Source organism: Siphateles boraxobius, unplaced genomic scaffold, assembly GCF_051911475.1.
Source record: "Siphateles boraxobius isolate OS27281-9 unplaced genomic scaffold, OSU_SipBor_1 223, whole genome shotgun sequence".
In the NCBI taxonomy this organism is placed as follows: domain Eukaryota; kingdom Metazoa; phylum Chordata; class Actinopteri; order Cypriniformes; family Leuciscidae; genus Siphateles; species Siphateles boraxobius.
The window spans coordinates 210,001-228,441 of record NW_027508837.1 but is presented as its reverse complement, the minus strand read 5'-3'; the positions used below and the strand labels follow the sequence as shown (position 1 = coordinate 228,441).

Genomic DNA, 18,441 nt, shown 5'->3' with positions numbered 1-18,441 from the left:
TTATGAATGTAACACACCAGAGTTATGAATGAATGAGGTCGCCCTGATTCACTTACTCAGGGTTCCCATCTGGAGAGACACACACACACACACACACACACACAGAGGAGATCCTCTAATGCTCCCCAGAATGCACTCTAAAGCGCCGGTCTGGATGTGTGTGTGCTCCCGAGGGCCGGTGTTGTGCGTCAGGAACGAGTGGGAGGATTAAGAGTGTCATTCTCCCTTTGAACATGTCGAACAGAAACGCAGCATCTAAAAGAGCTTCACCAACGCCTGAACATCATTTAGCCATTCAAATCAACACTTATAGACTGCAACAGTGTTTGGTTTAGTAGCGCCCACATGCATTACACACCACAGGACACAAACCAGGTTTAAAAGACGGTTCGTGAGATAAAGCATGAGCTATTTTGATGCTAACAGAATTTTTTAATATGGAGATTAGTGCTGGTTTAGTCACTGGGATTGGTGCAGTATTTAGGCTCGCTGAAGCTGATATTAAAGGGAAACCCAGGAATTAAAACTTGTATGGCTTAATATAACGCAAATGATGTCTATCGAAATAATCATATATAATAATCATAAATGTTTCTTGAGCATCAAATCATCATATTATAGTGATTTCTGAAGGATCATGTGACACTGAAGACTGGAGTAATGATGCTGAAAATTCAGCTTTGATCACAGGAATACATTACACTTTACTATATATTCACATAGAAAACAGATGATTTACATAATATTTCACAATATTACTGTTTTTTGTATTTTTAATCAAATAAAAGCAGCCTTGGTGAGCAGAAGAGACTACTTTTAAAAACATTAAAAATCTTACCGATACAAAACTTTTGACTGGTAGTGTAAATAGTGAAAATAGTCTGGCGTTTAACACGACGAAATGAATGTGGGTCAGTACTATGCACACACACACACACACACACACACACACACGCCGCCAGCTATCACAGCTCATGCATCAGATAATCGGACTGATGGCTCGAGACTAGAATCTGACCATTTCCTCATATGGATTAAAAAAATAACTTGATGCACTGATGTTTACAGTTACATAACGAACATGCCGATGTTAATTTACATTTCATGTCTCAAACTGGCATGTGGTAACACTTTATAATAAGATCCCATTAGTTAACACTAGTTTATGTATTATCTAACAGAATACATGTAAACGAATCAGTGATTCAGAGTACTTTAGGGTTTATTCAAACAGAACTTTTAGAATCTGAAATCGGACTGAATTCATTCAGATTGAGGAAAATGAGAGCATGTAATGTTGTCATGTGATACACAGCAAACAACATGACGTAAACTGTGCACGGTTTCTGTGAATATGATCACGTTAGATGTGTTTTTATTTCACCGTCTCACACACACACACACAAAACACACCCCTGCAATTTGATCGTCACAGCCCAGAACAACACAGGTCCCAAAATCTAAACGTGTGAAACGCACAAAATTTCAAAGTGTCACATGACCTGAAACACAACGCCTCATTTCACACACACACACACACACACACACACACACACACACACACACACACACACACACACACACACACACACACACACACACACACACACACACACACACACACACACACACACACACACACACTCTCTAAAGCAGCATCACATGCATCTACTCACTCAATGTCTGAATGCATTGCATTAATATCAGTGAAAAGTTCCATGAAAATATACTTATATTTCCTGCAATACTGAAAATTCCATTTATTTAATTCTGATTAAAAATGGTCAATTTGACGGAATATTTAAGTTTATCATTAGATGTATTCCTAATCTATGGCATTTATTAGGGCTGGGTATTGACACGAATTTCACGATTCAATTCGATTTCGAATCACATGCTTGCAAATCTATACAAGTAAGATAATGACAAATGTTTTTGAAACAAAAAAGCTTGTTGAATCGCACTACTTGACTTTTTTTTTAATGCATTATATCTTTAGGGCTTGCATTTTTTTATGGGCTGAAATTTAACATGGTTGAATATTTAAGCTGTGAATATTTCAATTCAAAACATTTCACACACATTTTCATTATTAAAAATTCAGTAATAATCCATATTCACCTTTCAGATTTCAGTTCAATGTTTAAAAATACAACCTATAATATTCGACAGGCAAATTTCGGTCCATTTTATTTAGCCATTTTTATAAAAATAACGCCTATAATACTACTTTTAACTACATAATTATGTTTCTACGCCAAATAATTTTTTTAAAAGTAAACATTTAAAAGGTGGTTGTCATAAAAACTTGTTTTCAAGCATTCATTAAAATATAAAACCATCCATTATAATATAATATAATATTACTAAAAATAATAAATATGTAATATAGTGTGTATATGTATCAGAACGCTCATCTCTAGAGTTATTTTTCAAGCTGACTATCGAGTTTATGGTCATTGAAAGGCTTTTCTGAGGTAAATGTGACATTACGTGACATTATTGTTCTCAAGCCGTTTTATTGGTATTTTGCCGCGGTTGAAACACTGATTGATGGATTTCAAATCAAAAATAATAAAGCACAAAGATTATTGCTATTTATTGGATGGGAAGCGCTTCATAGTGTTCATTCATAAATATATATATAATAAATACCCCCCCCCCCAGTATTTATCCTCCTTATTTTGCAATACGAATACAAGCTATTTTCTGTCAATGTGCGAGACTTGATTCATTAGTTGCTCTATGCAAATAACAAGAAAAACAAAGTGCATTAACTATTAAAACTATTTCCATTACAAGCCAGTGTGTTTATTTATGTGATAATAAATTAAAATAATATGATACCAAATACCAGTTTGCAATATAAAGCAGCGTAACAGACTGTATAACAACATTACACAAGTTACAAATGGCCGTGTTGCTCTTAAATTAAACATAAGGTGGATAATATAGGACAAATAGTGTCAGTAGTGTGTGGATGATGGTTATTAGGTGTGGCTTGTTGAACACTTCATGAACTCAATGATCACAGATCTGATGTTTAATGCAAACAGTAGATGGAGTATATGGTGCAGTGGACTTTTCTAACTGTAGTTAGTGTGTAATGTTGCTGTTTGAGCAGAAACAACATCTGCAAAGTTACGACTCAAAGCTCAAAGCAAAGAGAGAGATTTTCTTTCACAGAAATCTCTTTTTAAGAACTACAACAAACGGCTGGTAGGAACTACAATGAGCTTCTTCACGGGTTAGTGACATCACAAACCCTAACATTTACATAAACTCCGCCCCCGGAACACGATTTATAGATTATCATGACAGAATATGCTAATCAGTGACTAGAAGATCGTTAACTCCACATCAGCTGCACACATTCATCAACTAAGCGTTCAGAAATGTCCTGTTGCTTCTACATGTCGTCACTTCTAGAGTCTCTCCATCTTTCTGACTCCGGCTTCAACATAAAAGTTTTTGAAATAAAGTGCGTGTCTGAAACACACACACTAGTTCTTTAAGCTCCGCCCCTGGTGCCGGGAGCAGCGGCTCATTTGCATTTAAAGGGACACACAAAACAACGTGTTTTTGCTCACCCTTAAAAAGTGACAATTGTAACGTTATATAAGAATATCTGTGGGGTATTTTGAGCTAAAAACAAACACTCTGCGGACATCAGAGACTTATACATGTTGTGAAAAGGGCATAATACCACCGCTTTAAGGATGCTTTAACTAGTATGAGACGGTAACTTGTGAGCATACGCCCTACTCAACGCTCCCTTCACTTGTGTGACAGTGATGTGTCAGGGAAGATGCAGGGCGTTCACCGCGCACAACAGGAAGGTGCGCATACCTTCAGATACAAGGGCAGACTTGCCTTTATGGGCCAATAAACACACAAACACACACACAAAGGGTGGCGTTACTAGAGCATGTTGGGGCCTAAAGCCGCTGTACTGGTTCTTCACACACTTTTCCAAACGACTGCTTCTCTAAGGAGGAAAACGAACACAGTCACGGGGTCTAAAGCACCAGTGTAATTTTGAGCTGAGAGTTAATTGGTTATTAGCTGGAAATCAAAGTACATGAATTTAGGAATAAGCCAAGCAAGCAGATTAAGGGAAGATTAGTACTTTACTTGAGCGGTTTAATAGGAAATAAGTGCATTTGTGATTGATTCAGTTCATGAGTCGAACAGCTTATGTCAAACCCAAAGAGAAGCCAGTGGGAAACGCCACACACACGGCGGAAACCTGAGAGCGCAGAATACAGGCGTTCATTAGCAGGTCTCAGATGGCACACACACACACACACAGATGGCCACGCATTCACACACTCCAACGCGCACAGGCGGACGCAAGCCAGAGGGAAACACGGGCCTGGATCAATTATTTACGTCTGTGACTGACTGGCTATGCTTACATGCAACCAAATAATGCGTTAGTAATCGCATCGACGGCTCAATCGCACTGAAAAGCCCTCGTGTTAAACACCTTAAACACTCGCTGCGCTTACATGCACAACTTGTGTTTCAGTCGGACTGAATTCATTGCGATTGATGAATCTGAATGCAGTGTAGTCATGTGATCGGGTTGATGTGTGTGTTTATATGTCACAAGCTTCAAATCAGAATAATTTTTTGACATGGACACACTGCACAAATATACAGAGTTTCCTGATGTCTGCGCATAATAACTATTCACACACAGCTCTTTATTTGTTCTAAACAGCAGACTTATTATCCGTTTCTAGACATAATTTGGAGACAATTAGTATATGAGCCGTCGTGCCGTGCTGTTCATATTTATCATTATATTTATATTATTTAGAAAAGGAATAAACCACATGCTCTTTGTCTCCAAATTATGACCAGATATGGATAAATATTAAGTTGTTAACACATGTTCAGCGTTCATGTTAACACTATATTCCGGACTGAAACACAAGTTGTGGATGTAAACGCAGCGAGTGTCGAGTGTCAGTCCTCTGTCCACAAAAGTGTTTCTGAAAACTGCAATGGATGCCAGAAAATAGGGAAAACAGGGTGAATGTAAATGCAAAGTGTAGGAAAATGTGTAATGTGTGTGTGTCTGTGAGAAATGGACGTCCAGATGGGACGAGACCAAACACAAACTTACCAAACGAACGACCAATGAGAGCGAGTGTATGAGATGTGGACGGAGAGTCACATGCTGGCCTGACATCACACACACACACACACACACACACACACACAGTTCCTGAACATTTCTGTTCTCTGTGAGATCTGGATTCAAATGTTGTGGCCTTCATCATCACAAACAAACAACATGTCAACATCAGAGAAGAAAACAGGGGAAAGGTTTCTTCAGACTTTGGACATGCACAAAATAGAGCAAAGCATCAAACATGTTACGCATGAGTCAAGAGTTTTAACATGAAGTTTAAAGTTCAAGCTATTTTAACTCAATCTGTTTAATTTGGCTGTTGTGTAAAACATATGGATGGACTGCAAAAGAATAAATGCTAATTTTCATTTACTTCAAGTAGTAAAACACCTAAAACTGCAATAAAAATGAACAGATACTGTCACACATGAAAATGTGGCTTACACCCAGTCATGCTTGGAGGAAAAATACCGTCATATTTACATTTATTCATTTAGCTGACGCTTTTATCCAAAGCGACTTACAATTGCTGTATATTTCAGAGGTCGCACGCTTCTGGAGCAACTAGGGGTTAAGTGTCTTGCTCAGGGACACATTGGTGTCTCACAGTGGATTCGAACCCGGGTCTCTCACACAAAAGGCAAGTGTCTTATCCACTGCCACTCGGAGGTTGTACGTCATTGTGGCGAGGGACGTGAGAGACCGTTCTCACGTCCCTCGGCCGTCCCTCGCCACAGTCATATACCGTGAAACCGGTATCATTTAGAAAAATACAGTGATATTGATTTAATGATTTTTGTTCATACCGCCCAGAGCTAACAAGAACACACTAGTCGACTCTACTTGAGCATCCCGACCCGTCCCTGATAAAGCGCTGACTTATCCCTCGCTGGTCAAGCCGAGCATCCCCGTTCCCAGCCGAGGACACGACACAAGCGAGAGCGAGCGTGAGTCACCAACATCAGCTCATCTGTCCTGTTTCCCAGCATCACTAACAGCAGCGCTGCCTACACACACTCGCTTCAGCCTTTCATTTCACTGCGCCACGTCTCTGACTTCAGGAGCAGGAGCCTACACGCTAACGGGAGAATTATATTCCTTTCAATTGATTGTCAAGGTGCTGGAGGGCGATTTCAACACATGAACCTCTCCTACACGCCGGCGCCCACACACAGCTATGAAAGGCATGCTGGTTACGAAAGAAACCCAACATCAGTCAGGATCTCCTCAACTACACACGGCCTTCTAGGGATGTCAAATGCTGCATCCGTACTTTCGCACACTGAAATAAAAATGTACAAATGTTATGATTTCAGCGCTTCCTCAATATCATATAGACGGACAAATGCATGTAAAAACATCCAAATTTAGAATTAATAAGCTGTTTTTGAGCTTCTCTGTTTGAAAGGCAAGTCGCAGTCAAGACTTAAACGCCCACTGCTGTGATTGGCTAACAGTTTTGCATATTCAAATTATCTTTAATATCCCTGCTGCTATTATTACACGTGTGGAATTGTTTTGAAAACTTCCGATGTTCGCTATACTTGTTAATTTTCCCCTTATTACAGGGGGGTAAAAATGACTTTAGAAATGTGGTAGCGTTATTATTTCATCTGTTAGTTAAATCTGTTGATTTTGTCAAGCTTTGTTTCATTACACGCCAACGGTGACAGCTCAAAACGGGGAAAAAGCACGTCTTGTGTTTTGCATGCCTGTAACTGTGACGTATTAAAGATATCTTAACCATTTATGTTTGGTTTTCTTCAGAAAAAATATAAACAAAATAAAAAAACTGAGCCAGGAAAGTTTCCAAAATTTGGTTGATTTGACATGGAATGTAGTTTCGAGATAGTTATTACATTATATTAGTGTTTAAACGAAGATGCTACAGAGAGGTGTACTTAGTTGAAACAATTACGCACATTACAAATGCTTGGTTGTGGCAAATAAAGTTTAAATACTTAGTTACAAAACTTTTAACGGTGATTCGTGTAAACAAATTATGAATGAATACACCATCGTTTGTCGCACTGTCGTTCTTATAATCATGGTTCATAGTTTTTGAGTAAAGTGAGTATATTAAACGATCTGTATCAGATAAAGTAAAAGCGACACATGGTAAAAACACTGTTACTCGCTGTCGGATTCAATAACTTATGTTCAGACTCTCTGAAGAGCCTGCGTCACACGCTGTCTTGTTTAAAAATAAATCGGCAGTAAAATGAAGCTTACTGACACAATCTGGAACTTTGTTTAAAAATAAAGTTTATCCACGCTTTCTTAATGTTAGGATCACAAGGAAGGCAATGCAAAGACTGTGTTTTTCCTCAACTTGGCATTTCAAATCATCGATGGGCGGGGCTAAAGAGGCGATGATGCAGAAGTGGGCGTCGATCTTCTTTCGTTGCACTATGATGTCATAATGTGACAAAATCCGAAACGAGTAATTTAATAAAAGCTGTTTTCGGAGGTTTTGAGTTCTGAAAAATACAGAGTATTTTTCTAAAACAAGAAAATTTGATTTCGCAGTTCATGACCCCTTTAATCGAGATTTCTGCTTCTCTTGTTTATTTAAGCAAAATCGTCTGCGCTATTTGGAATATTTACAAGCATGAATCTCGGTTATATTTTGTTTGCGTTTCTATTGTAGCTCAGAGGTTGCGTAAGTGCATTTATTCAGGAACCACAAGTAATTTTTGTTGGTTTATATTAAAATACATGAATACAATTTGGAATTATTGTAATTAATGTTAGGAATTTCACCGTTTTAGCTTTTGAGAGAAGCATTAACCAGTTTTTATAATGTACAGAGATAAGGTAAAATAATAAACCTCGAGTTGATGTTTTCTTAATTTTTGCTCACGTGAAAGTGCAATAATTGTAATGAAATGTAAAAAGAATGATTCATAATAATCGTAATTAGAATTTTTAAGAAAAACAATCGTGATTATTATATAAATCATTATAGTGCAGCTCTATGGTGAGGTATTAACAGCTAGTTATATCTTAACTTGTTTTAAGTGAATGCAAACAGGCCTAACAAAAAAAAAACATCAGATTGATGTGTTTAATCACCTGTAAAACTCATTCAATGGTCACTTGTACCTTTGTTCTATAGTTTTACGCTATCAAAACCACAATCAACAATCATTTAATATACCCAGTGCTGACCTGACGATTGAAATCCCTGTAAGTATTTTCCACGCACACTTTCTGGTTTGTCCTTCATTCAACATGCATAATAAAACATGGAGCGACTGTTCGGACGTCCGGGGAAACGACCCATAAATGCCAAAGACATTCCCGAAGCATTCATTAATCAATCGCTGCCCTTTAGGTGTAAATATCTCATCTCAATCACAGAGAAGTGTGTGTGTGTGTGTGTGTGTGTGTGTGTGTGTGTGTGTGTGTGTGTGTGTGTGTGTGTGTGTGCGTGAAGGGCTTACAGGAGGTGAAGCAGGACAACGAACAGAAGATCAGCCTCGACTGCTGGAGATCAAGGACAGACAGTCCACACTATATAGTCACAGCCAGACAGTCGTCTACACCACTATATAGTCACAGCCAGACAGTCGTCTACACTATATAGTCACAGCCAGACAGTCGTCTACACTATATAGTCACAGCCAGACAGTAATCTACACTATATAGTCACAGCCAGACAGTCGTCTACACTATATAGTCACAGCCAGACAGTCGTCTACACCACTATATAGTCACAGCCAGACAATCGTCTACACTATATAGTCAGAGCCAGACAGTCGTCTACACCACTATATAGTCACAGCCAGACAGTCGTCTACACTATATAGTCACAGCCAGACAGTCGTCTACACCACTATATAGTCACAGCCAGACAGTCGTCTACACTATATAGTCACAGCCAGACAGTCGTCTACACCACTATATAGTCACAGCCAGACAGTCGTCTACACCACTATATAGTCACAGCCAGACAGTCGTCTACACCAGGGGTTCCCAAACTTTTCCATTCCAGGACCCACGTAGACAAGAATAATCTATCTCAAGACCCACCTAAATAATTTTAAAGCATGAATGTGGGGTGGGAGGCGTTAGTTCTCTTTAGAGCAGTTTTTCTTGTCATAGTATGACATATAAGTTTAATTGCAATAAACTTATGGTACATTATCAAAAAGTTTGAGAATTAAAATAGTAGCCTTATGGCTGTTGAAATAATGTGAAGAATACTGAGTAGTTTTTGTCTGATGCCTCAACTGATTTACCCAAACATGGCAAAACAAATTTAAATAAATGAAAAAGATTAAATTAGCTTAATCTTAAGCAAAGGTTTGATATGACAAAAAAATCAGAATATAAAATATATATATATATATATTATATACTAATAATTTTATTTGTCAGTAGGCTATGCCCAGGACCTAGAATTTCAATACTAATAGCCTATTTATGCTGCGAGTGTTGTTAAACTCATTGCGTTGTTCAGCGCAGAAAACGCTTTTGTGCTCGTGTGTATAAATTTTAATCACTTTTTACATATATATTTTCCTTATGCGTTGGTAGGTATCAAAATGCATGCGAGGGAACACAAAACAACGCACTCTTACGACGACCATATCTCTGAAAGACAACAGCGCTGTGTTGAACAGACGACAGAGATTAATGCGTTTCCCAAAAGCATCGTATGCCTAAGTAGATCGCAGAACCTGAAAGACAACAGCGCTGTGTTGAACAGACGACAGAGATTAATGCGTTTCCCAAAAGCATCGTATGCCTAAGTAGATCGCAGAACCATTGCCACCAATGGTCTCTACAAACAACTTAGCTCACGATGCTTCTGGGAAACGCAGCCCAGACCTGAATCAACCTTTCGTGACATTTGAATTCTCCGGTGTAATGCGATCTCATGCAGAATGCAGTGCAGTGATTGGAGTAAACGAGTTTCTTCTCATTAATAATGCGCACCAAACATTTTTTGAACGCTTAATGAACCGAAGCCGCTCTGAGACGGTGAAAATTGTTATCACAACAAGTCGCACGCGCGCGCTTCATGAAACACAATACTGACATTTATCTAACTTTAAATCGCTCTAAGCAATATAGCGATTTCTATTTAACGTTGGTTCAACGTGCAACCTGTTTGTATGTGTCACTCATGAAACGTAAATTCAGCTGCAGCCAATAAAGTGATTGCGCGACCCACCTCTTCCCAATCTGCGACCCACAAATGGGTCGCGACCCACAGTTTGAAAACCTCTGGTCTACACTATATAGTCACAGCCAGACAGTCGTCTACACTATATAGTCACAGCCAGACAATCGTCTACACTAGATAGTCACAGCTAGACAGTCGTCTACACTATATAGTCACAGCCAGACAGTCGTCTACACTAGATACTCACAGCCATACAGACAGTCCACACTATATAGTCATAGCCAGACGGTCGTCTACACTATATAGTCACAGCCAGACAGTCGTCTACACTATATAGTCATAGCCAGACGGTCGTCTACACTATATAGTCACAGCCAGACAGTCGTCTACACTATATAGTCACAGTCAGACAGTCGTCTACACTAGACAGTCGTCTACACTAGATACTCACAGCCAGACAGACAGTCCACACTATATAGTCATAGCCAGACGGTCGTCTACACTATATAGTCACAGCCAGACAGTCGTCTACACTATATAGTCACAGTCAGACAGTCGTCTACACTATATAGTCACAGCCAGACAGTCTACACTATATAGTCACAGTCAGACAGTCTACACTCGATAGTCTCAGCCAGACAGTTTACACCATATAGTCACAGCAAGACAGTTTACACTATATAGTCCCAACCAGACAGTCTACACTATATAGTCACAGCCAGACAGTCTACACTATATAGTCACAGCCAGACAGTCTACACTATATAGTCACAGCCAGACAGTCGACACTATATAGTCACAGCCAGACAGTCGACACTATATAGTCAGTCTACACTATATAGTCACAGCCAGACAGCCTACACTATATAGTCACAGCAAGACAGTCTACACTATATAGTCACAGCCAGACAGTCTACACTATATAGTCACAGCCAGACAGTCTACACTATATAGTCACAGCCAGACAGTCGACACTATATAGTCAGTCTACACTATATAGTCACATCCAGACAGTCATCTACACTAAACAGTCACAGCCAGAGAGTTTATACTCGATAATCACAGCCAGAGAGACTACACTAGATAGTCACAGCAAAACAGTCTACACTATATAGTCACAGCCAGACAGTCATCTACACTCGACAGTCACAGCCAGAGAGTCTACACTATATAGTCACAGCCAGGCAAAGGAGTTGTTTAGTGTTTAAGGACTTCCTTGTAGTTGTGATGATACACTGTCTCAAAGCATCACTCAGTTATGCAGATGATGCAGGCGGAAGGTGACAGACTGATGATGTAACTGCACTCCTACCGTGATGTCATGACGAGAAATCACAGGAACAAACTCACAGAAACATCAACATGTCACACCAGAAGCTTGATTTTAGGGCCTTGAAGATTTCTGCAATGTGACATTACTTTCAAGACAGTTAATGCTGAACGCCTTCATTTTAGGTTTGTAATTCTCTTTATGAAGATTCATTGTTACGGTGTAAAATCCTGAAAATGATGCTGTTCATACACACACACAAATATATATATATATAAATATAATATATACTTAAACACACATACTTACACACACACACACACACATCACATTATTATACAAACACACACATTGTCATACATATGATGCTATAATGTAAAAATATCTTAATGGTGCTACAAACAGACTTCTTTATGAAACATTTAACTTAATTTTAGAATGAAGAAACTACATTAAGAATTACTCTACATGAAGGTTGTTTAAAATCTCAGTGGAAGACAGGAATGTAAAAAATGTGCAGAATGAATTCCTTTCAAGAACATGTCCTGGCCATATTTCATAGCAAAAATGAAGAGATAATATTTTCTCTGGTCGTTTCGCAGTAAAGGCGGCTTTTGATTCTGAATGTAATTAAAATGGAATTATGAGAGAAACTCAAGTTTTTTGTGCTGCTGCGTTGAATGTGTGCAGGGTTGTGTATGTGTGCGCGCGCGCGTGCGTGTATAACGTCAGCGCGCGCGAGAGAAAAACAAGCCCACAAATGTCTGATTGAGACTTTTGGCGGAGAGCGTTCAAAACACCTCAGAAAATAATAACGGTCGCAAAAGGCGCGTTACCTGCAGTTCGGCCCGTTCCACCTCCCATTGGGCTCGTTCCACCTCGAAACGGGCCCACTCGTGCTGGAGAAAGTGTAAGATCCCCGGAATACTGTACTGAGCGCGGGCCGTGTCCCCGCCGTCGCCCGGCTGAGGCGCTTTCGCTCCGGGAAGGACCGAGTTGTTGTTGTTGTTGAAGAACACACCGGGGCCCGCCTGCTCGTCCATGGCAAGGCCGGGAATCGGAGGTCTGATCGACCACACGGACACTAGATTTCGTCCGATCGCTCGCTGAAATATCCGCCTCGGAGCTCGAAGGGAAACGGGCTCACTCACCGCGAGCTGCTGCTGTCACTTCATGACGTTTCCGCTAGTTGTATTCATTCGCGAATGAATTGTTCTTTTGAACCGATTCGCTGAACCGATCGCGTAGAACCGAACCGCAAAGTGGAATGAAGAAATGGCAGCTTACTAATAACATGGATTTTAACGTTTCGGTTTTTAGTTTAGAGTGATTGTTTTAGCGACATCTAAATTAAATGTGACTTAAAAACATTTTACCCTGGCTTTCTTGTTATGTCTTATAATACTGAACATTCAAATCTCATGATTTAGTGCTTGGTTATTAATTGTTTATTTATTGTGTCTTTTGCTTGTTATTGCCCGTAAAGCACTTTAAACTGCATATATAAGTGTGCTATATAAATACATTGATCAAAGTCCTGTATAAATAAATTGATTTGATTTATTTTTACAGTTTTAATTATATAATTTATATACTGTTTATCACATTTTATTTGAATTGATACTGATTTATGTATGTTAGCGTATTCTGATGTATATGAAGGACCAACTCTACCTAAAAATAAATACAGAAATAAATAAATGCTCAATAAATAAATAAGCATACAATTAATTGATACAATTAATAGCCTACTTTTAGTTTATATACTTACTATATATTTAGTACATCACGTTAAACTAAATGTTATATAATATTTTCGAGCATGTAGGAAATGTAGGCTATCAAAAAGATAATCGGGAATAAAAATTACTTCCACTAAATACCATGAATACACTAAATTTATGCAGATATTTAACAAAATATTTATCAAACAACAAAGTCATGAAAAATGCGCGCATGTCTGAATATGCCTCAAAAGAACAAAACCGTTCAAACAAAACGTTCGAACGAACCGATTCGTTCAAATGACTCGCACTTCTCAACGCTGGTTTCCGCTCATTTCACGCCCACAAGCAAGTCAACAGATCACTGCGAGCACGAAACACTCTGATTGGACAGAACAAACTATTTGCACTGTGAGTAGCCAATCAGAGACGAGTGCACTGAGCATGCTGGGACTTGTAGTTCGGATGCGTGTTATTCTTTTTTCCGCCAAACGTTCTTCATTGCTAGTTTCAGAATTTTTTGTTTATTGATAGAGGTTAGCAATCCTCTACGCACACAAGGAAAATAAATACTAATGAAAATACAGATTTGGAGATTTTAAACACAATATTACTACGAATAAAATAAGCCATATGCACATGAGCACCAGCACAACAATTAAATGAAAGAAGGCAGGCAATATAAAATGCATGTTATTAACATTACATAATCGAGAGTCAACCAAATGCTGGTGTCATATTTTCACAATGGATTCATTTGTTTAAGTGATCATGTCATGCACAAACTGTTATAGGGTACAACACTACAATACTAATCTCTGTTTTACACACATCCTGAGAAGGTCAAACCCGTGAACAACACAAGATCCATTCAGACCCTAATTTACCTGCAACACTTTAGGAATGTGTATCTTCATCCTTATTAGTGTGTAGACAAAAAATACTTATATTAAAACAACTCAACAATTGTATCCTTATTAGTGTAGACAAAAACAAGTATACTAAAACAACTGGAAACAACAACAATTGTATTTTTATTATTATTTTAAACTCCTGTTTAATAGTGGATTGAAGGTGGTAAAGCGGCAGCGTGCGTGACCCGTGACGTCAGAGCCAGCGCACTATTTAATTAGTGTTAGTGCGCTTCGCCAGTAATTGATACGCGCACAGGTCAGTGGAGATACAACATGCCTCCGTTTGAAACAACTCAACATCCCAAACCTTTCAAACAGAGGAAGAGTTTAGGTATGTGTCTTTATATCATACAAGCATTAGACAATCTGTTGAGATACTGTCAAAATCAAATGTTGTCTTTGTTTTTTTTAATGTTGATTACCAACCAGCTACGAGGAAACACGAGGTGGCTGGAATCAGAACTAAATTTCCAACTAAAATCCCGGTAGGAAAAGCCCAGTTCTGAGTGTGTGTATGGCTACTTTATTTATTACTGGCTTTTTGCGTTAAATAATGTGTATTTCAGGTGATTATTGAGCGATATCAAAGAGAGAAGTACTTGCCGCCTCTGGATAAGACAAAGTTCCTCGTGCCGCAAGAACTCACTATGACACAGTTCGTCACCATCATCAGGTGAGGAAAACCCTCCACAACTATCGTTATTTACTCAAATGTTTAAAAAATGATTATGATTCTGTCTAAAGTTCTTAGAAATTAAATTCACGTTTATTTGTGCAGCACTGCTTACAATACTACTAATGTCTGTTGGCGCAGACAGTGTTTAAAATCACCTCAGAAAATAACGGTCACCATAGGCGCGCTAAACTAACGTTAACGTTATAGTTTCAAAAGGCGCGAATGTGTATCTAGTTTAAAAGCAGCTTTAGCTTTTTGGTTTTTATATATGTAAAAAAGATAAGTACCTAAAAGTTTATATGATTAAGTAATGTGCTATAGTAGTAGAAGGATATATTATTCCATGGATCCCGAGTTCTCACACTACAGCGACTCGCTCGAGGCGTCAGCTGATCGTCACCTGGCTGGATTTGGATTTAAGCACTTTCTCACGGTGTGGGTTTTCCTCATAGTCTGGTTTTTCCTCACGTCTGATTTGATTTTTCTCAGGAATCGAATGACCCTGATGCCCAATCAAGCGTTTTACCTGCTGATCAACAACTCCGGCATCGCCAGCATGTCTCTGACCATGGCTCAGCTCTACAAGGACCATAAAGATGAAGATGGTTTTCTGTATATGACATACGCCTCTCAGGAGATGTTTGGACACTGTGAGGCTTATAATAACAGGTGATGAGTTCAAATGGGGGCTTATTCGTTTACTTCACTGAACTGTGAGATATTTAAGTCTTTGTATATAGTGTTAACTTTTTAGGTATTTAGATATACTTATCTTTCTAATGACTGTTTTAATTGTCTGTGTAATAAATTCTTTAATTCGTGCATCGGTCGCTAGAGGGAGACTTCTGTTCACTCATGTTCTGCAGAGGCGTCCTCAAATATGCCTGAGAAATAAAATTGTCAATCTTTCATTGCTTAATCATGTGGGGATTTAAAAGAATAAAGGATTTTGTTCATGTTTGATGCTAAACACGTTGCACTTGCACTTTATTTTTCGAAGTGTTAAAGCAAGGAAAATATATTTATAAAGATGTTTCATTGCCATTAAAGATTTAAAGCAAAATTTAAGGTCACTTATTGCAGTTTAAGTTGGTACAACCATCAGCTCGACCCTCATCAGTGCAAATGCACACAATCATCGCTGGTGCAAAAGCAGTTCAAAGATTAATAATTTGTATGCCTAAATATAGGAAGTTGACCTTTGATTAACCCAACAAGTCCATGTGGACTAAACTTTGGATAATTTTTCCGTTGCCTCGGCCAAAAAAATGCATTGAATGATTACTATCAAATTACGTAGCTCATTTCTCAAACACAACCAAACCTGTGTGTACCTACTGGCCAATTTACAATAAAATGGGTAAACTTGAGTTCAAAACTGAATATGACCACAATCTACTATTATACAGTAATGCCATATTACAATCAAATCTAAAAATGAATGAAATGTTCTTAAAAGTGACGAATTATGGAAGAATGAATTGTATATGAAGCGCTTTGAAGTTAAGGAGAACCAAGTTTTGTAAAGTGACCCAAATATTGAGCAGTGTCTTAAAAACAGTGTTGATTAGTTTGATTATAATTGTCCCAGCTCCGATGAACCAGCAGGTGGCGCTCTTGCTCTTCAGAGATGAGATGTTTCAGTGTTTCACCTGTGGGCATATTTAAAGATTTAGCAGTGAATTTGTGCGTCTCATTTTGGTAATGAGGATTATCTAGCTGTTCATTTCATGGAGTATTAATGTGTACGCCTGTAGTGTGTAGATTAGTGTGATCTGATAACACAAGCACAGCTCCGGCCCCGTGATGCAGACAAACATTAGATCTGTGTGTGAAGAAGAGTAACTTCACATGCATATAACATTCGACTATTTTGATATTTTGTTTCATAAATTATTTTCAGTGAATAATAGATGGAGAGATACAATAATCGACACAGACCGACACAGACTGGAACACACCGACACACACTGGCACACACCGACACAGACTGGCACACACCGACACAGACTGGCACACACCGACACACACTGGCACACACCGACACAGACTGGAACACACCGACACACACTGGCACACACCGACACACACTGGCACACACCGACACAGACTGGAACACACCGACACACACTGGCACACACCGACACAGACTGGCACACACCGACACACACCGACACAGACTGGAACACACCGACACAGACTGGCACACACCGACACACACTGGAACACACCGACACAGACTGGAACACACCGACACACACTGGCACACACCGACACAGACTGGCACACACCGACACACACTGGCACACACCGACACAGACTGGAACACACCGACACACACTGGCACACACCGACACAGACTGGAACACACCGACACACACTGGCACACACCGACACACACTGGCACACACCGACACACACTGGCACACACCGACACAGACTGGAACACACGACACACACTGGCACACACCGACACAGACTGGCACACACCGACACACACTGGCACACACCGACACAGACTGGCACACACCGACACAGACTGGCACACACCGACACAGACTGACACACACTGGAACACACCGACACAGACTGACACACACCGACACAGACTGACACACACCGACACAGACTGGAACACACTGACACAGACTGGCACACACCGACATAGACTGGCACACACTGACACAGACTGGAACACACCGACACACACTGGCACACACCGACACAGACTGACACACACTGGAACACACCGACACAGACTGGCACACACCGACACAGACTGGAACACACCGACACACACTGGCACACACCGACACACACTGGCACACACCGACACAGACTGACACACACTGGCACACACCGACATAGACTGGCACACACCGACACAGACTGGAACACACCGACACACACTGGCACACACCGACACACACTGGCACACACCGACACAGACTGGAACACACCGACACACACTGGCACACACCGACACACACTGGCACACACCGACACACACTGGCACACACCAACACAGACTGGAACACACCGACACACACTGGCACACACCGATACACACTGGAACACACCGACACAGACTGGAACACACTGACACAGACTGGAACACACTGACACACACTGGCACACACCGATACACACTGGAACACACCGACACAGACTGGAACACACTGACACAGACTGGCACACACCGACACACACTGGCACACACCGACACACACTGGCACACACCGACACACACTGGCACACACCAACACAGACTGGAACACACCGACACACACTGGCACACACCGATACACACTGGAACACACCGACACAGACTGGAACACACCGATACACACTGGAACACACCGACACAGACTGGAACACACTGACACACACTGGCACACACCGACATAGACTGGCACACACCGACACAGACTGGAAAACAACGACAAACACTGGCACACAACGATACACACTGGCACACAACGACACACACTGCCACACAACGACACACACTGCCACACAACGACACACTCTGATACACCAACACACTCTGACACACACCGGCACACACCGACACTCTCTG

The 18,441-nt window shown here is 40.1% G+C and overlaps 2 protein-coding genes across 3 annotated transcripts in view; one reads left to right on the top strand and one right to left on the bottom strand.

The window, feature by feature from the left end:
* Positions 1–12,590, bottom strand: part of strn (striatin, calmodulin binding protein) — a 67,876-nt gene extending 55,286 nt beyond the window's left edge. Inside the window, 1 exon segment of the mRNA XM_077240283.1 lies at positions 12,384–12,590. Coding sequence (XP_077096398.1) covers positions 12,384–12,590 — 207 coding nt within the window.
* Positions 12,591–12,716: 126 nt separating this feature from the next.
* Positions 12,717–15,831, top strand: map1lc3c (microtubule-associated protein 1 light chain 3 gamma). 2 transcript variants are annotated; one of them, XM_077240308.1, is made up of 4 exons: positions 12,717–14,516; positions 14,615–14,670; positions 14,752–14,858; positions 15,351–15,831. In XM_077240308.1, exons 1-4 carry the CDS (start codon positions 14,459–14,461, stop codon positions 15,532–15,534), a joined length of 405 nt encoding a protein of 134 aa, XP_077096423.1. In that variant the 5' UTR covers positions 12,717–14,458; the 3' UTR covers positions 15,535–15,831. The 2 variants fall into 2 exon arrangements, with proteins under 2 accessions (XP_077096423.1, XP_077096422.1); XM_077240307.1 differs by having other exon boundaries at positions 14,412–14,516; positions 14,603–14,670; positions 15,351–15,683.
* Positions 15,832–18,441: the final 2,610 nt, after the last annotated feature.

Bases quoted from the DNA above. Each gene is read 5' to 3' on its own strand.
- map1lc3c (XM_077240307.1), top strand. From the start codon at position 14,459: ATGCCTCCGTTTGAAACAACTCAACATCCCAAACCTTTCAAACAGAGG. The intron at 14,517-14,602 runs GTATGTGTCTTT...TTTTTAATGTTG, and splicing joins CAAACAGAGGAAGAGTTTAG to ATTACCAACCAGCTACGAGG. The intron at 14,671-14,751 runs GTAGGAAAAGCC...TGTGTATTTCAG, and splicing joins AATTTCCAACTAAAATCCCG to GTGATTATTGAGCGATATCA.